Below are 18,591 nucleotides of genomic sequence, written 5' to 3'. Positions count from 1 at the left end.
GGTCAACTGATATTTTTACTACGATAACCGATGGTTGTTCCATCAAATCGAATACAAAATCTCAAAAATATAATTCTTTTGCTCTGTTCCAGTACCTGCAAGAATCTACTAGTTTTGCAATTTTCTTCGATATCATTTTTGCAGTTTTGGAACAGACCATTTGTCTCAACTGTGTATATGTTTGTCTGCATAGAATAAAAGAAAAAAATGTTTTAGAAAGTTGCTTTATTCCTATATGGAATAGAATACTTTATTCGTAGAATAATTACTAATTTTACTTTTCTTATGGCATATAAGATTTTCAGGGAAATTTAAATTTTTATATATTCATATTAGGGTCTAAACGATGACGTAAACCTGCATAGGCAACTTTTGTCATAATCCATTACAATATTCAAATGCGAAACTTGAAAAAATCGTTAATTAATATAGCTAAAATCATCAATATAGGGAGGTACTATTATATGGGGGCTATACCATAATGTGGACCTGCACAGACACTTTTCTGGCATAGGCTGTAGTATCCATCACGAACTTCAAATACGAAATTTGAAACAATTCCGGTGAATAATGTCGCTAAAATCATGAAAATACCCAATATCGGAAGGTACCATTATATGGGGGCTATACGAAAACGTAGATCAACATAGCCCATTTACGAACTATGCATGCAAACTTTTAGCGTTCTATCTCAATTCGTTCGAAAGGTAGCGTGATTACAACAGACAGACGGACATCGCTAGATCGTCTTAGAATTTTATGCTGATCCAGAATATATGTACTTTGTAGGATCTATTAATAATTTTTGAGGAGTTACAAACGGAATGACCAAGTTAATATACCCTCCATAGAATGATGGAGGGTATAATAAAACCATATGGTATCATAGCCCTACCTTGATTTTATTGTACCATGAAAGGACCGACGTCCACCATTGCCATTACTGAATAATCAAAGAAAAAACCTTAATATTTTTATATTTAATTGTATTTATTTAAATCTGATTTAAAAGTTATTGTGAATAGTATTAATAATAGTAATAATAATAAATATTATATTATCGTAAGCTTATAAAACTATTGTATTTTTATGTGTGTGTGAACGTATATTTTGTGTGTCTAATTATGTATGTATGTACGTTTTGTTACTTTCGAAATATGACAATTCTCCCTGCGAAGGGCAAGTCAAAATGGGGGTTTAGACAAAAGTTAACCACAAAACACATAATTGTATAAAATTTAACTTAAAAAATATATATCTATTTGTAATAATAAATACTAATAATAATGATCAACTTAACAAAAACTAACGACAATTTTCAGATGCAATTTAAATAGTTGGAAATAAATAAAGATGGCAATCAAAATAAAAGTTATTAAAGAAAAATCTAAACTGCATAATTTTATTTTGTTCTATGCATTTCAGATGTTCAAGTTCTAATTCAATAAAACATTTAACAACTATTGACATCAATTTTTGCACTTCCACTTTTAAATTTCAACTGAAAATAGTTTTCGATTTTTTGACTAGGAATTTATATATTGACCAACCAAAAACATTCACATTACAATACAATCGTAGACTAACTGCTATGCGCTTCTCCACTGCTCCATCGACGTTCGTATTCGTTTCGTAAACTAGATTGTTTTAAGATGCAATGATGGTAGTGTATCGTAAATTATGATATCGTCGTATCTCGTATTATGTCGTATTTGAACTTAATGCTTTTGCTTCTGGCAAGTATGTATGTCTGTATGTATGTACGTTTATTTGGTTTTGTTCAATTGTTTCTTTTTGGTTTTGTTTTATAATTAATTAGTAATTTTTCTATTTGGTAAATTAGCTATTTGAAAAATACGCAATAATGAGTATTCCTTTTTGCTCCAACCAACACCATGCGCCTTGATTGGATGGTATTGAATCTGATTTGATTTTGGCAGGCTATGTGGCTGTTGAATGTTGTCCACTCGACCACTTTAAAGCTTTTTATTTTGTGGGAAATTCCGGCCAATAGTTAATATAATATCGATGAGTACTACCCTCGAAAAGGCGATCCAACCAATTGCTAAGGCCATCCAAGAGATTACCCTCTAACAGCACTCTGGGCTCATTATCTTCTGATTCATCAGAATTTGCATCGTTAAAGAATGCTCCCACCTCAGGATCGTCGGGTCGTCGTACCAACTGTCGCGTAATCTTTTCCATTCTCTTAACACCGCGTGAAGTCTCCGGATGTTTGGCATGATACATGCAGAAATATTTACGATGGCCGTTCAATGCCAGAACGGTACCAACACAATTTCTTGGGTTGATATTTAATGTTTTTGTATCGCCCAAGCCTTGGCGTAACAGTTCCGAATACCACGAGAGACCTTTGTCGATCAGCATATGACCAAACATTAGTGTTTTGTTTTTGCGATAAGGCCACACGGCCTTGTGGAAGGGAGGAATTAATTTGGGTCGCGATTGCAAATCTGTAATTAAAATTATGGTCCGACAACCAGGCTTAAGGAGTCGTATTAGACCATTGTACTTCTCTGCCCTTAACTCATGCAGTCTTAATTCAGGTTGTTGACGATTTGTCTTGGCACCGCCATTCGGAGAAAGTTCTCCTTTGGCCTTGAGATTTTCTTCTTCGGCTCGCACAAAGTAGACCATGACATAGCCTACGGCAAACATAAATGCAATGGTTCCCAGCAGCGAGAGTGCAGCCAAGACATGTTGCTCTTCTATGGTGTCTACCAAATAATCGTACATGCCAAATACTTTGTTAATGCAGTTGTGTATAAAACCCTGGGCGTGCTCATCCAACAGATTCTTAACAAAAGCTTCATAGCTTAAGGCCTCCGATGTTTTCAGCAGTTTCTGTATGGTATGGTCTATTTGCTGCTTGGTGTGATTGATCAAATGATCAGAGGATGGATGATCCTTGAGATCCAAGCTGGCATCATGGACCCATTCGTATTTGATGTGCGAGGTGTCACGACGCCACAGAACAACAATGCGTAAAAGTTTCTCATTCTCAGAGCCTTGTGAAATGGCATTGATAAAGTCCAGCTGTTTTTCTTTGTAGATATAGGCAAAACGTACCTTCTCCATGCTAAAGGCGCTTTGTAGGGCAATGTTGCGCAAAGCACCACGGGCAAAGTTGTGCTCCTCTGAATTTTCTGTAATCAACACAACACAAAGACGCTTTCGTGGGCGATTCCATTCAGCTGGGCAGATGCCCTCGAGTATCTCTTGTGAGGAAAGACGAGGCAGCATAAGGTACTGGTTCGATGATATGATACTATTCAGAGTTTGAGTCGGTATATCAGCCATAGATACGCTGGCCACTGGTCGCTCTACAAATTCATTGAATATCAGCAATGTATCCAAATTCGGATGGATTTGGAAGCGTTCCTTTATTTCCTTGCAGTCGGACTTCTCCAAATGCACCACACCAAATTGCACACGATTTCGAAACTGGAAGGCAGACAACAAATAGCGTAGACGTGTCTGATTGCGTGGCTCCAAAATCAGAGCCCTGACCTTATTATCCATCCAGCCATTTAAAAAGTCATCAATATTACTGTCATCGACCGTGGTGACCATGCGATAGGGTAGCTTTTTACGTATAAAATCCACTACTTTTTGGGCACTGAGGGTGTTCTCGCGATACACGTAGTTATGACCATTAAGCACTAAAATCAAGCCAGGTAAATCATTCAGACCAGCCGTACGAAATAGACGCTGCTCGTGTGCCGCATTGACACTGGCAAACTGCACACCCAATGGCTCCAGTATATCAATCAGCTTTTTAAAAGCTCCCACCAGACGAGTACAACGGAAACACCAATCATTATAGAACATTATTATGTAGGGCATTGCCCGACTTTTTTCCAGAATAGTCTGCTCATAGTAATTGGTTGTCACCGACAACTTGTGGTATATGCTAATGTCATGGTCGAAGTGGAACTGCTTACCGAAGAACTCCTCAAGGGGGTCACTTGCAAATCGTCCATAGTTGCTGTAATCATGCTTCTGCTTGTACATATGCGAATCTTCGTGGGTGACACCGTGCTGGTCATACAAGCGCCGACGATCTGAGTCACTCAGCAATTCATAGGCCTTCTTGATTTGCACGAATTTTAATTCAGCATCTGGATGACTATTTTTATCTGGGTGCCATTCTTTGGCCAGTTGTTTATAGGCCTTTCGTATCTCCTGAGTTGTGGCATGTCTGTTTAGGCCCAAAACTTTGTATGGATCCTCAGATAATTGAGCTAATGCGGAACTTACGAATATTATTAGTAACAAAAATATGAAGTGTTTGTGATCGAAAGCCATGACGGCTATTTTCGGTGCAAAAAAAAACTAATATCCACCCAAAAACCACCTATGCAAAGAAAATGAAAATTGAAAATTACCATATATTCTCAGGGTTGTATTTTTTACGTATGTTTCTTCATTACCTCATTTCGGGGGTTATATATTCTTTTTTTACCCCGAACGCGAATTTAACGAGCAAAACAAAAAGGGGGAAAAGTACACACACACACGCCCACACACACATTGAGATTAATGTGTGTGTGTGTGTGTGGAGTACAATTGTACTTTGTAAACAACTGACAGTTGGGAATAGAAGAGCCTGTCCGAACGACCGGCGAAGGCGTCAAGCGAAATGCTATAGTTTAACAAACGTTTACACAGGTGTTGCCTGGTAACATTCAATAATAATAGGTTCAGACGGTACATAATTCCTTATTCATTAAATACCATGCAACTGCAAAATATTTTATTTCTTCTTTGTTGAAATATGTTAAAAGTAGCAGGTTTATTAAAAAAATAAAGCTGATTTAGATAAGTTGAGTTTACTTTGGGCAATTTTTACAGCTCTCCTTTTGTTCTGCCTCTTGCATTTATACAAGGCAAATTGTTTACAGCAATTTAGTTTTTTTATTTTTGAATTTTCTATCATTGTTATTTGTATTTTTTATAACATATAAAAAAAGGAAAATTGCTTCTACGAGCAATTTTTTTCCATTTCCATTCCCCTTGACTCTCTCTCTTTCTCTTAACTCTCTCTTCATTAAACAATAATTGCCGTCAGAAAACTTGCCTAATATAAATTCGAACAATATTTATCGTACAGGCCTTCCAAATTCCACACTCAAAACAAAAACGGTATACTCATTCTATCATTTTTTTAACAAAATTACTTATTGTTTATTTAAAAAAAAATCATTTGTTTGTTTTGATTCTGTTACAATAACAAAAAATGTTTAACAAATTTCCAATTGATGACAGTTACAGAATCAAACAGCTACAGATCAAAGTTTAAATCGCGTGAAAATACATCACTGTTCCAATTTTCACGCCGAAGACACGATTTAAGCGTTGATCTGTTTTAACTTTTAAGGTGTAAGTACATAAGAAGCTTGAAGTCATGGCTAGGCATGCGAAAACTTTTTTCGGGGTAAAGGAACAACTATTTTCTAGCGATTGCTTAAAGTGTTGATAGATTTGGACCTACAGCGAACAACTGTACATTTAAGGGAATGATCATGGTACAATAAAAAGGTAAGGTAGAGCTACCAGCTGATTACAATTTTTTCTTGAGTGTGCCCGATCTCTGCCAATTTTGTGTGTGTATTTATTTTTTGGAAAAAAGAAAACAAAATATTTTCAAAATCAATGATTGGAAGGCACGTAGATTACAGCTCGCGCGTTATAGCTATTAACAAGTTTAACCATGAAATTGAAAGATTGAACAGTTTGGATCATATTTTTGAGAGAAAATACAAGCATTTCATACATTTTTCGCGGTATTTAACTCATTTGTAATATGATGAAAAATATGAAAAAAAATGAAAACAACTTGTAACAGTAAAATTGGCTTCTTATGTTCTTACATCTTAAACTTTTCATTCATGAATTTAATTTTTTCCCAAATAGTTTGTTAAACGTTTTATTATTTTAGTCTGTGAAATGTCCTAAATTAGGACATATTTAATAGTAGTAATTTCAATTAATTAATGAACAAAAGTAGTTATTATTCATGGTACAATGAAGAGAAGGTAGGCCAACTTTGAAAAAATTGCAAGTATAGAGGTCTACCTGTTTGGCTTGTAATGTCAGAATTAGTATCAAAACAATAAAAAATCAAACAACTTGTTGCATTTATTTTGAATAAATGTAAATCATGTACTATATATCTCTAAAGGATTATTTCGCTACAAAAACTCTTGATTTTGTCGATGCATACGTTGAAATAATCATTTTGAAAACACCCGAATTTGAATATTTTCTGAACAATTTCTTTGTTATTGAAAAGAAAACACATTCATAAACGAATAAAAATGACATATTAAGCCAAGAAAATAAAAAAATTAAAATCATATGGTATCATAGCCCTACCTTGATATCATTGTACCATGTTATTATTTCAATTTTGACTATAGGATTGTTTATAAAATAACATAAATAAAGGTCGACCAACGAATATAGAACGAACCAGTGTGGTTAAATTTTAACACCCAAAATTGTGGTTCTACACCATGGTACAATGAAGAGGTAGAACATCTTCGTAAAACTGCAGAAATACAGCGCTGAGGCTATGTCCGCTTCCTGTCGGAATAATTCAAAATTATAGGCAACAAGTTGTTTTCATTTATTTGATATTTTTTATTCATTTCTAAAATGAGTCAAAGAACGCGAAAGATGAATGAAATGCCTGGATGTTCTTTTAAAAATATGATCCTAAGTGTTCAATTTTTCAATTCCAAGGTAAATCTCGTTAATATTATTATTGCGCGCCCCGCAATTTAAGTTTCTTCCAATCATTGATTTTGAAAATATTTTGTTTCTATTTTTCAAAACAACAAATACACAAATTGGCAGAAGTTGGGCACACTTAGAAAAAAATTGTAATCAGCTGGGAGCTCTACCTTACCATTTATGGTTCTACACAATCAAATAAAATTAATTTTTTTCCTCAAATTTTTCGAAGTTTCAATGAAAATTCGATTAGAAATATCGATTTGCGATATTCGCTCTAATTCTTTGCCGGTGATTTCTTGCCGAGTAGGTCCAAACTAATCGCCGGCGTCTATATCGGCATAAGAAAAGACGGCGCGCCGCCGATAATACAATCGACTTGCTTCCAACTCTGGTCACAGCTCTATTGTGAAATGTAGAAAATTTTATAGATTTTAAGAACGAAAACAAGCGGATATTATACGGAAAAAGTGAATGTAGTGCGAATCGAAAGTGAAATATTCAATATTTCTTAATGAAGAGAACAGAAATCATGTCGACGACATCGATTGTCCAACAATTTGTGACGGGACTCAAGTCCCGTAATCGTGTTGTGCAAAGCAAGGCTGCACAAGATCTTTTCCTCTATGTCAAGACCGAACTGCGAGAAATGTCCCAGGAGGAGTTGGTGCAGTTCTTCGATGACTTTAATCATCAAATTTTTAGCATGGTTATGTCTACCGACATAAATGAGAAGAAGGGTGGTGTGTTGGCCATAAGTGAGTAGCACCTGCCTGGTCGCCGGCAGATCTTAGTGGTGGTCAAATGTTTATGTATTCCTTTTTTCAGAGTGCCTAATCAGCGGTGATGTTGTGAACACTATGAAACGGATAACACCATATTATAATCATTTGCGCGATTTGTTGCCTTGCAATGATGTCTCTGTGATGGAAATTGCAGCTCGCACCCTAGTTAAGTTGGCCAATTTGCCCGGTTCGAAGGGTGCAGAATCCTTTGAGTTCGATATAAAAAGGGCATTTGAATGGTTAAGTGGCGACAGACACGAAGTATGCCAGTGAACATTTTTTTTTTATTTAAGATGCCAATACTGAGATTTTTTTCTTTTCCTTTTTAGTATCGCCGTCATGCTGCTGTTTTTATTCTACGTGAATTGGCTGTAGCAATGCCAACATATTTTTACCAGCAAATATCCACATTCTTTGATCACATTTTCAATGCAATTTTTGATCCTAAACCCGCTATTCGCGAATCAGCTGGCGAAGCTTTAAGGGCCGCCCTTATTGTGACAGCACAGCGTGAAAATACGAAACAATCTAGCGAACCACAATGGTACAAAATCTCATACGCTGAAGCCTGCAAAAGCTTTAACGAAGACATAAATGTTGCCCAGAAAGAACCCAAGGGTATGACACGTGATGATCGTATTCACGGTAGTATGATAATTTTCAACGAGCTATTCCGTTGTTCAAATGCTTCGTGGGAACGTCGATATAACACATTGAAGGCCTTATTACCGGATACCATGTCCGGTAAGTTGGGTGATGGTTCTGCAGCGTCATATATTAGTGGAGGCAATGGAGGAAGTAGCTCCGGTAGCAGCAGCCATCAATTGACAACAATAGTGCCTCGCTTAAAGGCGCCATTTGCTAAAAAGCTTGGTTCCACACGTTTGGTGGAGATGGGCGAGAGTCAACAGGGCAGTCACAAATTTACTGGGGTGAGTAACGATTCGATGAGTTCACCGATTGATTTGCTTAAATTCAGACAAAGTCATGAAACGTCCGATATTTGGATTAGAACCCATTCCTTGAACGCACTAATACACTTTTAAGTCCTTTTGAGATGATAATTGGCACAATTCAATTGTTTTAAATAAAAAAACCGTTTGGAAATTGTTGACTATTGGTCCTGAATTGTATGTAGCTTTCATATATAAATGTATATGATTTCACGAAATTCAGTCCCGAAGAAATATAGGCGACATGTTTGTCTTTCCAAAATTGTCTGAAAATGCCGAGCTGATGTTAGGAGCCTTCGGCCTCAATATAAAACTTCCAAGTGTAGTGTTCGACGTCAAGTTGAATCATGAATACAATGGTGTCATAAGATCGGATCTATGACGACTTCATATGAACTAATGCTAAAAATCTAATGAACCCGCTACTTTTTGAGACTACGCTGACTGCGCAACCCGTATCATATAAACCTTATATTTTAAAAAAATTTAAATAAATTTTTGTTCAACTGTTTTCACTCAATTCTATATTTTCAGTCCAATGTTCTTGAATCATCCTATGCTCGTGAAGTCATAATGGAACATTATACAGTCATCTGTGATAGTATCATCGAGCAAAGACTCTCCAAATGTACATATGTCCAACAAGCCTTGCTACAAATTCTACCTCGTCTAGCGGCAATAAATCGTGAAGTTTTTGTTCAAAAATATTTGAATAAGTGTATTAGTCATCTGTTGAATGTGCTCAAAAGCAAAGAGAAGGATCGCAATGTGGCCTATATAACGATCGGTTTTATAGCTGTAGCTGTGGAGCGCGACATAAATAAGCATTTGAAGACAATAATGTCAGCCATAAAAATGGCTTTACCAGCCAAGGATGCCGCAAATAAACGTAAAACCACAATTGATCCGGCAATATTTGCCTGTATTACTTTGCTAGCGAATGCCGTCAAAGCTGGCATTACAGAAGATATTGGTGAGATTTTGGAACAAATGTTTTCCACTGGATTGTCACCAGCATTGACGGTGTGTCTAAGGGAACTGGCCGAGAATGTGCCTGATTTAAAATCTGCCATTGCCGAGGGCTTGATTGGAATATTGTCACAAATATTGATGAACAAACCGGTTGCAACCACCTATGGTACAATGATGCCCATGATGGATTCATCACAGGTTGTTCCAACAATTGTCTTGGCCCTACGCACCTTGGGTACATTTAATTTTGAGGAACAGAATATGTTGGATTTTGTACAACGGTAAGGGAAATGCCCTCATATGTGATAAATACTCACAGCATCTCTTTTTCAGTTGCGCCGACTATTTCATAAATGATGAACTACAGGAAATCCGTTTGGAAGCAGTACAAACATGTACACGTCTGCTTAAATTGGCAGTGCAGCAGGCCGACAGTAGTGAAAATTCGAAAACTCTTAGCGACACAGTGTCGCATGTCATTGAACGTCTGCTGATAGTGGCCATAACCGATATGGATTGCAATGTCCGTGTGCGTATCTTACGCTCACTAGATGAGACCTTTGATGCTGAGTTGGCACAACCCGAGTCCCTAAGTGCCCTGTTCATCACTTTAAACGATGAGATCTTTGAAATTCGTGAATTGGCAATGGTCACAATTGGTCGCTTGTCTGCCATGAATCCGGCCTATGTTATGCCAAAATTGAGACGAGTTTTGGTCCAATTACTTACCGAATTGGAGCACTCAGGCATGAGCCGTAACAAAGAGCAAAGTGCCCGTATGTTGGATCATTTGGTTATAAGTACACCACGTTTAATCTCGTCGTATATGAATCCGATATTGACTATTTTGGTGCCGAAATTGCGTGAACCCGAGTCAAATCCTGGCGTCATTTTGAATGTTCTGAGAGCTGTGGGTGATTTGGCTGAAGTTAATGGTGGCTCTAATGAAATGGAGCTATGGGCCGATGAATTGCTTTCTATATTGCTGGAAATGCTGGGTGATGCCGGTTCGCCGGACAAAAGAGGTGTAGCCCTGTGGACTCTAGGTCAGCTGATTAGTGCAACGGGACGTGTTGTTACTCCCTACCACAAATATCCAGTTTTGATCGATATTCTCATTAATTTCTTAAAAACCGAACAACGTAAATCCATACGCCGGGAAACTATTAGAGTACTGGGCTTACTGGGTGCCATGGATCCCTACAAACATAAAATGAACAAGGGCCTAATTGACAGCCAAAAAGATAGTGTACTTATTTCACTTTCCGATTATAAAGTGGAGGAGAATCAAGACATATCTACGGCGGAGCTTTTAGTAAACATGGGCAATATTTTGGATGAATACTATCCAGCTGTGGCCATTGCTGCTCTTATGGGTATTTTACGCGACCCCACCTTATCCAGTCGTCACACAAGCGTAGTTCAGGCTGTTACCTATATCTTTCAAAGTTTAGGCATTAAATGTGTACCATATTTGTCTCAAGTATTGCCTAGTCTTTTGGAGAATGTTCGAACTGCCAATAACAATTTGAGGGAGTTCCTGTTTCAACAGTTGGCCATTTTGGTTGAAATTGTACGGCAACACATTATCACCTACATGAATGACATATTCAAGCTGATAAAGGAGTTCTGGACCAACAACACACCACTGCAAGTAACCTTGATTAACTTAATAGAACAGATCGCTGTGGCCTTGGGCGGCGAATTCCGTAATTACTTGGCCCAATTGATACCACAAATCCTAAGGGTTCTGCAACATGACAATTCCAAAGATCGTAACGTTACCAGACGCCTCTTACAAGCTCTACAGAAGTTTGGCAACAATTTGGATGACTACTTGCATTTAATTGTACCGCCCATTGTAAAGCTCTTTGATTCGCCCTATGTCCCACAACAGGTTTCCAATTGCGCCCTGGAAACCATCGACAATTTGGCTTGGAATTTGGATTTTACCGATTTCTCCTCGCGCATCATACATCCTTTGGTGCGAGTGCTGGACACAGATGCTGAGCTAAGGGATCAGGCCATGTCCACACTATGTTCGTTGGTTATACAGCTGGGCAAGAAGTATTTGGTCTTTGCACCCCTGGTTAATCGCACCATTGCCAAGCATAGAATTGTCAACTCACAATACGAAAAACTAATGGCTAAGCTGCAGTCAAATACCACTATGTGCTTTGAGGAAGAGTTTCTAATGCGCCAGGCCAAATTCAAACAGAACACCGCTGCCAATGTGATGAGTGATGTCAATACCACGATTAAAAAGCTAAATGTATCCACCAAGCAGTTGTGCATGGCTTGGCAGGTAAATCGCCGTGTATCCAAAGACGATTGGGTGGAATGGCTGAAACGCCTATCGATTGGCCTACTGAGGGAATCCCAGTCACATGCTTTGCGTGCCTGTCGTGTACTTGCGGAGGATTATGATAAATTGCTAAGAGATCTCTTCAATGCCGCATTTATATCGTGTTGGTCGGAACTGAAACCGGAACATAAAAATGAATTGACTCAGTCGTTAATTCAAGCCCTGCAGGTCACCGATATGCCCGAAATCACCCAGACTATTCTGAATTTAGCTGAATTCATGGAACATTGCGACAAAGATCCCATTCTAATCGATCCCAAGTTATTGGGAACAAGGGCTATGGCTTGCCGTGCCTACGCCAAGGCATTGCGTTACAAGGAAGAGGAATTCATGTCACACAAAGATCCGCATGTTTTCGAGTCGCTGATTTTGATAAACAACAAATTGCAGCAAAAAGAAGCTGCTGAAGGTCTGCTTACCACCTATCGCAATTCGGTTGGCAGTGAAAATCCTCGATTCAAAGATGAACTCAAAGTTCAGGGTAGATGGTACGAGAAGTTACACAACTGGGATCAAGCCCTCATTCACTATCAACGCAATTTGCATCAGGATAAGACCGATCTGGAATCCCGTCTCGGTAGTATGCGATGTCTGGAGGCTTTGGGCGAGTGGTCTCAATTGAGCAGGGTGTCCAAGCAGGAATGGGACACTCTCAACAAAGATATCAAATCGAAAGCAGCACCTCTGGCTGCCGTGGCCTCTTGGGGTCTACAAGACTGGGATTCGATGCAGGAATACGTAAAATGTATCCCCGAAGACACCCAAGATGGATCCTTCTACAGAGCTGTACTTGCTGTACACCACGATGAGTTTGAGCTAGCTCAACGCTTGATAGACGAAACTCGTGATTTACTCGACACCGAATTGACTTCCATGGCAGGTGAATCGTATGAGCGGGCTTATGGTGCCATGGTTTGTGTGCAAATGTTGGCTGAATTGGAGGAGGTTATACAATACAAGCTGATACCAGAACGACGCGAACCACTGAAGAACATGTGGTGGAAACGTTTACAGGGTGGTCAACGTTTGGTGGAAGACTGGCGTCGCATAATTCAAGTCCACTCGTTAGTGGTACGTCCTCATGAGGACATACACACTTGGTTGAAGTATGCATCGCTTTGTCGCAAATCTGGTTCATTGCAACAATCCCACAAAACACTGGTCATGCTCCTGGGTGTAGACCCCAAAGAGAATCCCAAAGATCCATTGCCCTACAACTTACCTCAGGTGACATATGCCTATACCAAACATATGGCAGCATCGGAAAATGTACAAGGCGCCTACGATCAATTGAGTCGCTTTGTCAACACCTACAGCAGCCAGTTGAGTTGTATGCCGGATGCATATAAACAAGAGGACCATCGACTTTTGGCCAGGTGCTATTTGCGATTGGCCACATGGCAGAATAAGTTACAGGACTTGGAACCCAATGCTGTCCAGGGCGCTTTGGAATGTTTTGAAAAGGCTGTCGAATACGATCCGAATTGGTATAAAGCTTGGCATTTGTATGCTTACATGAACTTTAAGGTAGTTCAGTCCCAAAAACAGGCCCTGGAAAATCTTAAATCTCCCATGGATCTACACAATACAGCCATGCTAATTGAAAAAGAGAAAATGATAATAGAGCAGTATGCCGTGCCAGCAGTCCATGGTTTCTTCAAGTCTATTAGCCTCATAAAGGGCAACTCTCTGCAAGATACACTTCGTCTGTTGACATTATGGTTTGATTATGGTCACCATTCGGAAGTCTACGATGCTCTGCTGTCCGGTATGAAACGCATTGAAATAAACACATGGTTGCAGGTGATACCGCAGTTGATTGCTCGCATTGACACACATCGCAATCTGGTTGGTCAACTGATCCATCAACTGTTGATCGACATTGGAAAGAATCATCCACAGGCATTGGTATATCCTCTGACAGTGGCGTCCAAATCTGCCTCCATGGCACGGAAAAATGCTGCATTTAAAATTCTGGATTCCATGCGAAAAGATTCACCCACTTTGGTGGAGCAAACCATGATGATAAGTGAGGAACTGATTAGAGTTGCAATTTTGTGGCATGAACAGTGGCACGAGGGATTAGAGGAAGCTTCGCGTCTATACTTTGGAGATCGCAATATCAAGGGAATGTTTGATATTTTGGAACCGTTGCATTGTATGTTAGAGCGTGGACCACAAACGCTAAAGGAAACATCGTTTTCCCAAGCCTACGGACGAGAACTAACCGAGGCCTATGAATGGACGCAGCGTTATAAGTCATCAAATGCTCTTACCGACTTGGATCACGCCTGGGATATATACTATCATGTGTTCCAGAAAATATCTCGACAGCTGCCTCAGTTAACCTCCTTGGAATTACCATATGTTTCGCCCAAGCTTTTGGCATGCAAAGATTTGGAGTTGGCTGTGCCGGGCTCATACAACCCGGGCCATGCCCTCATAAGTATCAGTTATATCAAAACAAATCTTCAGGTTATCACATCCAAACAAAGGCCTCGCAAATTGTGCATACGCGGTTCGAATGGCAAGGACTATATGTATTTGCTTAAGGGCCATGAGGATCTGCGGCAAGACGAGAGAGTCATGCAACTTTTCTCATTGGTAAATACGCTGTTGCTCGACGATCCAGACACGTTCCGCCGTAATTTAGCCATACAACGGTATGCGGTTATACCTTTGAGTACGAATTCTGGTCTCATCGGTTGGGTACCACATTGTGACACTTTGCACACTCTGATAAGGGATTATAGAGATAAAAAGGGTATACCATTGAACCAAGAGCATCGTACCATGCTGAGCATATCTCCCGATTATGATCATTTGACCCTAATGCAAAAGGTGGAAGTATTTGAATTTGCATTGGCTCAAACGCCCGGTGATGATCTGGCCAAACTGTTGTGGTTAAAGTCTCCCTCGTCTGAGGTCTGGTTCGAGAGACGTACCAACTATACACGTTCGCTGGCTGTTATGTCCATGGTTGGCTACATTTTGGGCTTGGGCGATCGTCACCCCTCCAATCTTATGTTGGATCGCATGAGTGGCAAAATATTGCATATTGATTTTGGTGATTGCTTTGAGGTCGCCATGACCCGCGAGAAATTCCCCGAAAAAATACCCTTCCGTTTGACGCGAATGCTCATCAAGGCCATGGAAGTGACGGGCATTGAGGGAACCTACAGACGCACCTGTGAAAGTGTCATGATGGTGTTGCGTCGCAACAAAGACTCTCTGATGGCTGTTCTCGAGGCGTTCGTCTATGATCCGCTGCTGAATTGGCGTTTGTTGGACACCGAAACGAAGAATCATCGAACCAAGAATGCAAATGATAATACACACACCGCCACTGGTATGACGGGCAATGCAGCCGGCAGTCTAAGCAATTCCGTCGATGACAATATGTTGCACAGCAACACAATGGCCAAATCGAAGGCTTATGATGCACAATTTTCCACAGCTTTGTTGGCTGCGAATGCCAACAACGCTGACATAACCAATAGCAAGGCGAGCAAAGTCATAAAGCGGGTCAAGCGGAAATTGACAGGCACAGATTTTCAGGCGCAGACCAGTTACACTGTACAACAGCAAGTTGATTTGTTGATACAACAGGCCACAAATAATGAAAACCTTTGTCAGTGCTACATTGGCTGGTGTCCATTCTGGTAAATTCGAGAAAAATGAAATGAAGAACGAACATGAAATCTTAAAGATTTCTAACTTAATTCGATAGTTTTTAACAACGGTACTTTTTTCATAATTTTTACAAACTTAAAAAATCATACATACATACATACATAGGTACATTTATTTCTTTTCTGTATTTTTCTCTATATTTAGTCAGTAAGTTTGTGCATTAAAGGAAGTAAAAAAAAAACAAATACTTTTCGTCACATCATTTATTTCTAAATTTTTGTTTCTATTATTTAAGCCTGCAATTTCTTTTTCAAAATAGCTCTTTAAGTATAAAAAATATATATATTCTTAAGTCCATGCGTATTTTGTTAGCAATACAAAATTATCTGTATTTCTGTTTTAAAGTTTCTTTTTTAGGCTGCACCTTCTACTAGTCATAGACGTGTGCTTTGAAAAATAAAATAAAAAACTTTTGAAATATTTCGCAATAAAAATGGCATATAAAAATATTACAACAGAAAAATATCTTTAGAACTTAGATGGTAATTTTATTTGTCATACATTTATAAAAATGAATTAATAAAGAAAAAAATGGAAAAAATTACAAATTCCCATTTCAATCAAATTATATAGCCGGATAATGTAGCAAATGCCTTTTTGAAAAAAAAGTTAAAAAGTATCAGTCGGGTTTTGCCGACATATGCATACCCCCAGCCATGAGTTATGATTATTCAAACTCTTGACCCTTTACGTGGTAGGTTCCGAAGCAGTTGGTCAATATTGTCCAATTCGTATCAGACCTAAGTCTGATATAAATATTACAACGTGCCATATTTGGACTATATCGTCTACTTCCTACACTTTATATGAGATATGTGCAATTTTTTGGAAAATGTGGAAATATGCGTGAGGCGCCAGATATAGCGGACCAAAGTATTCAATTTCCTTACTTCATCTAATCGGAAATCGAACATTTATATCCAATTTTATACGAAATCATAAATTCCAATTAATTACATATTCATAGTTGATAGAATCGCTAACTTATTTCGCAATTATGACAGATATAAGTATTGGAGATTGCTGCGACACTTTGTTGTTGATGTACCAGAATGGGTTGGAAGATATATATCATCTTCACAACAGATTTTGCATTTGCAAAAATGTTTGGATGGGCGAAATTAGAAGAGAGTTTTGTTTTTCAAAATCTTGAACCCTTTGTGGGGTAAGTACCAAAAGAAATAGTCCGATCTCTAGCATATTTATAACAGATCTTGTTTTGATAAAATATTGGGATTTGCCAAGTATGAATGGAATTGGATATTAATTTTGCGTTTTATCAGCTTCGTGGATATTCAAAAAGTTGACCCTTTGTGAGGGAGGTACCAGAAGGAGTTACCCGATATAAATAGAACCGGATTTTATGATCGTTTTGGTTATTCGAAACACTAAGAGAATTCATGATGTCCTCAAGATATTGAAGACCAATTTTTATGGTATTTTTTATACCCTCAGCCATATGGCTAGAAAGGGTATATATCATTTAATACGGTCAAAACCTGCCTCATCGAAATAACGGGTTTAGACCCTAGATCTCTTTGGACCAAATCCATTTCAGGACATTTGGAGTCAATCTAGCGATAACTCTCGAAGAGAGTATCCGATTTGGTTTAAACTTGGTTCATTGTAATATTATTGTCAAACTTAGATCGAGTTCGGAGATCGGCAATATCGGTCCACAAAATGTCAACATTTTCAATGAAAATAATTTACTGCACAGAAAGCGAAAAGATAATCCAATTTTGCTCCAACTTTTCACATCCTAATATTTACTTTAGTGCTAGTTCAAGTGCGAAAATGGACAGAATCAGTCCACTTCATCAAGTTCCTACCGCACAAAGGGTCAACATTTTCAATATTCATGAAGCTCCTAAACACGAAATTAACATCCGATTCCATTCAGACTTGGTTCAACTCAATATTTCCATCAACACAAGATCTGTTATTAATATGGTAGAGATCGGACCATTCCTTCTGGTGCCTCCCTCACAAAGGGTCAAAGTTTTGAACAACCAAAACGATCGTATAATCCGACAAAAAAGCATCCGGTTGTCTTCAAATTACACACATCACAATATTTTTATTAACCCAGGGTCTGGTCCACTACTTCTGGTACCTCCACCACAAAGAGTCAAATTTTTGAGTATCAATGAAGCTCATAAAACTCGAAATTTACATTCGATTCCATTCAGACACATCTCAATATTTCCACCAACACAAGATCTGTTATAAAGATCGTACAGATCGGACCATTTATTCTAGTACCTCCCCACATAGGGCTCATGATTTTTGAAACATAAAACGCTCAAGAAAGCAATGACTTTACCTCCTCCATGGTACCATGCTTATATCTGTCATAACTTGCGAAACATGTCGGCGATTCTTTACAACTTGCTATATCTAAATATTTCTCTTAACCAGAAATCTGATATTAATATGTAATTTATCAAAATTTATGATTGGATATATATGTTCGATTTCCTTCAAATTTTGCACATATCAATATCTTTTATCTGTATTAGATGAAGTCTGAAAATGGAATACTTCGGTCCACTGTATCTGTTATATAAAGTATAAAAAGTAGTCGATATAGTCACAATCTGGTACGTTGTAATATTTTTATCAGCCTTAGGTCAGATACCAATTGGTCAAAATTGGCCAACTGATTCGGAACCTCCCCCCATTAAGGGTCAATAGTTTGCATAATCATAACTCAAGGCTGGGGGTATAAATCTATCGGCAAAACCGACTGATACTATTTTACTTGTTAAAATGTTCTTCGATATATAAAAGGAAAATCAATTACCGTAGTAAAACCTAAACATTCCTGCATTTTTGGAATAGACCAAAGGCTATAAAAAACTGTTGGACAAAGGAATGATGTTATGACAGCTTTACCTAAAATTCGACGTAAAGTACACAAATATTCAGCTTCCACCCATCATATAATGGTTTGCGCGTCGCATGGTAGAATTAAGAAGGTAAAGCCATGCAATCATATATTTACAATTTTTTTGGTCAAAAAATTATTCATTTGACAACATTTCATTGTCAAAATGTATAT

General features: G+C 38.3%; 2 protein-coding genes across 2 annotated transcripts; one reads left to right on the top strand and one right to left on the bottom strand.

Moving 5' to 3' along the window:
- Nucleotides 1-983: 983 nt before the first annotated feature.
- Nucleotides 984-4,531, bottom strand: LOC101892884 (dnaJ homolog subfamily C member 16). The gene is made up of 2 exons (XM_005175071.4): nt 4,455-4,531; nt 984-4,378 (listed from the first exon to the last, which is right to left on the bottom strand). Exon 2 carries the CDS (start codon nt 4,327-4,329, stop codon nt 1,987-1,989), a length of 2,343 nt encoding a protein of 780 aa, XP_005175128.1. The 5' UTR covers nt 4,330-4,378; nt 4,455-4,531; the 3' UTR covers nt 984-1,986.
- Nucleotides 4,532-7,127: 2,596 nt separating this feature from the next.
- On the top strand, nt 7,128-16,075 carry LOC101893055 (serine/threonine-protein kinase Tor). Its single transcript, XM_005175072.4, has 5 exons — nt 7,128-7,517; nt 7,588-7,805; nt 7,874-8,476; nt 9,032-9,750; nt 9,803-16,075. Exons 1-5 carry the CDS (start codon nt 7,274-7,276, stop codon nt 15,498-15,500), a joined length of 7,482 nt encoding a protein of 2,493 aa, XP_005175129.1. The 5' UTR covers nt 7,128-7,273; the 3' UTR covers nt 15,501-16,075.
- The last annotated feature ends 2,516 nt before the right edge of the window (nt 16,076-18,591 follow it).

This window comes from Musca domestica, unplaced genomic scaffold (assembly GCF_030504385.1).
Source record: "Musca domestica strain aabys unplaced genomic scaffold, Musca_domestica.polishedcontigs.V.1.1 29, whole genome shotgun sequence".
NCBI lineage: Eukaryota > Metazoa > Arthropoda > Insecta > Diptera > Muscidae > Musca > Musca domestica.
Note: the sequence above shows the minus strand (reverse complement) of the source record. Positions and strands in the feature narration are given on the sequence as shown.

Coding starts and splice junctions, on each gene's coding strand:
- LOC101893055 (XM_005175072.4), top strand. CDS start 7,274: ATGAAGAGAACAGAAATCATGTCGACGACATCGATTGTCCAACAATTT. Junction 8,477..9,031: donor GCAGTCACAAATTTACTGGG/GTGAGTAACGAT, acceptor CTATATTTTCAG/TCCAATGTTCTTGAATCATC. Junction 9,751..9,802: donor ATGTTGGATTTTGTACAACG/GTAAGGGAAATG, acceptor TCTCTTTTTCAG/TTGCGCCGACTATTTCATAA.
- LOC101892884 (XM_005175071.4), bottom strand. CDS start 4,329: ATGGCTTTCGATCACAAACACTTCATATTTTTGTTACTAATAATATTC.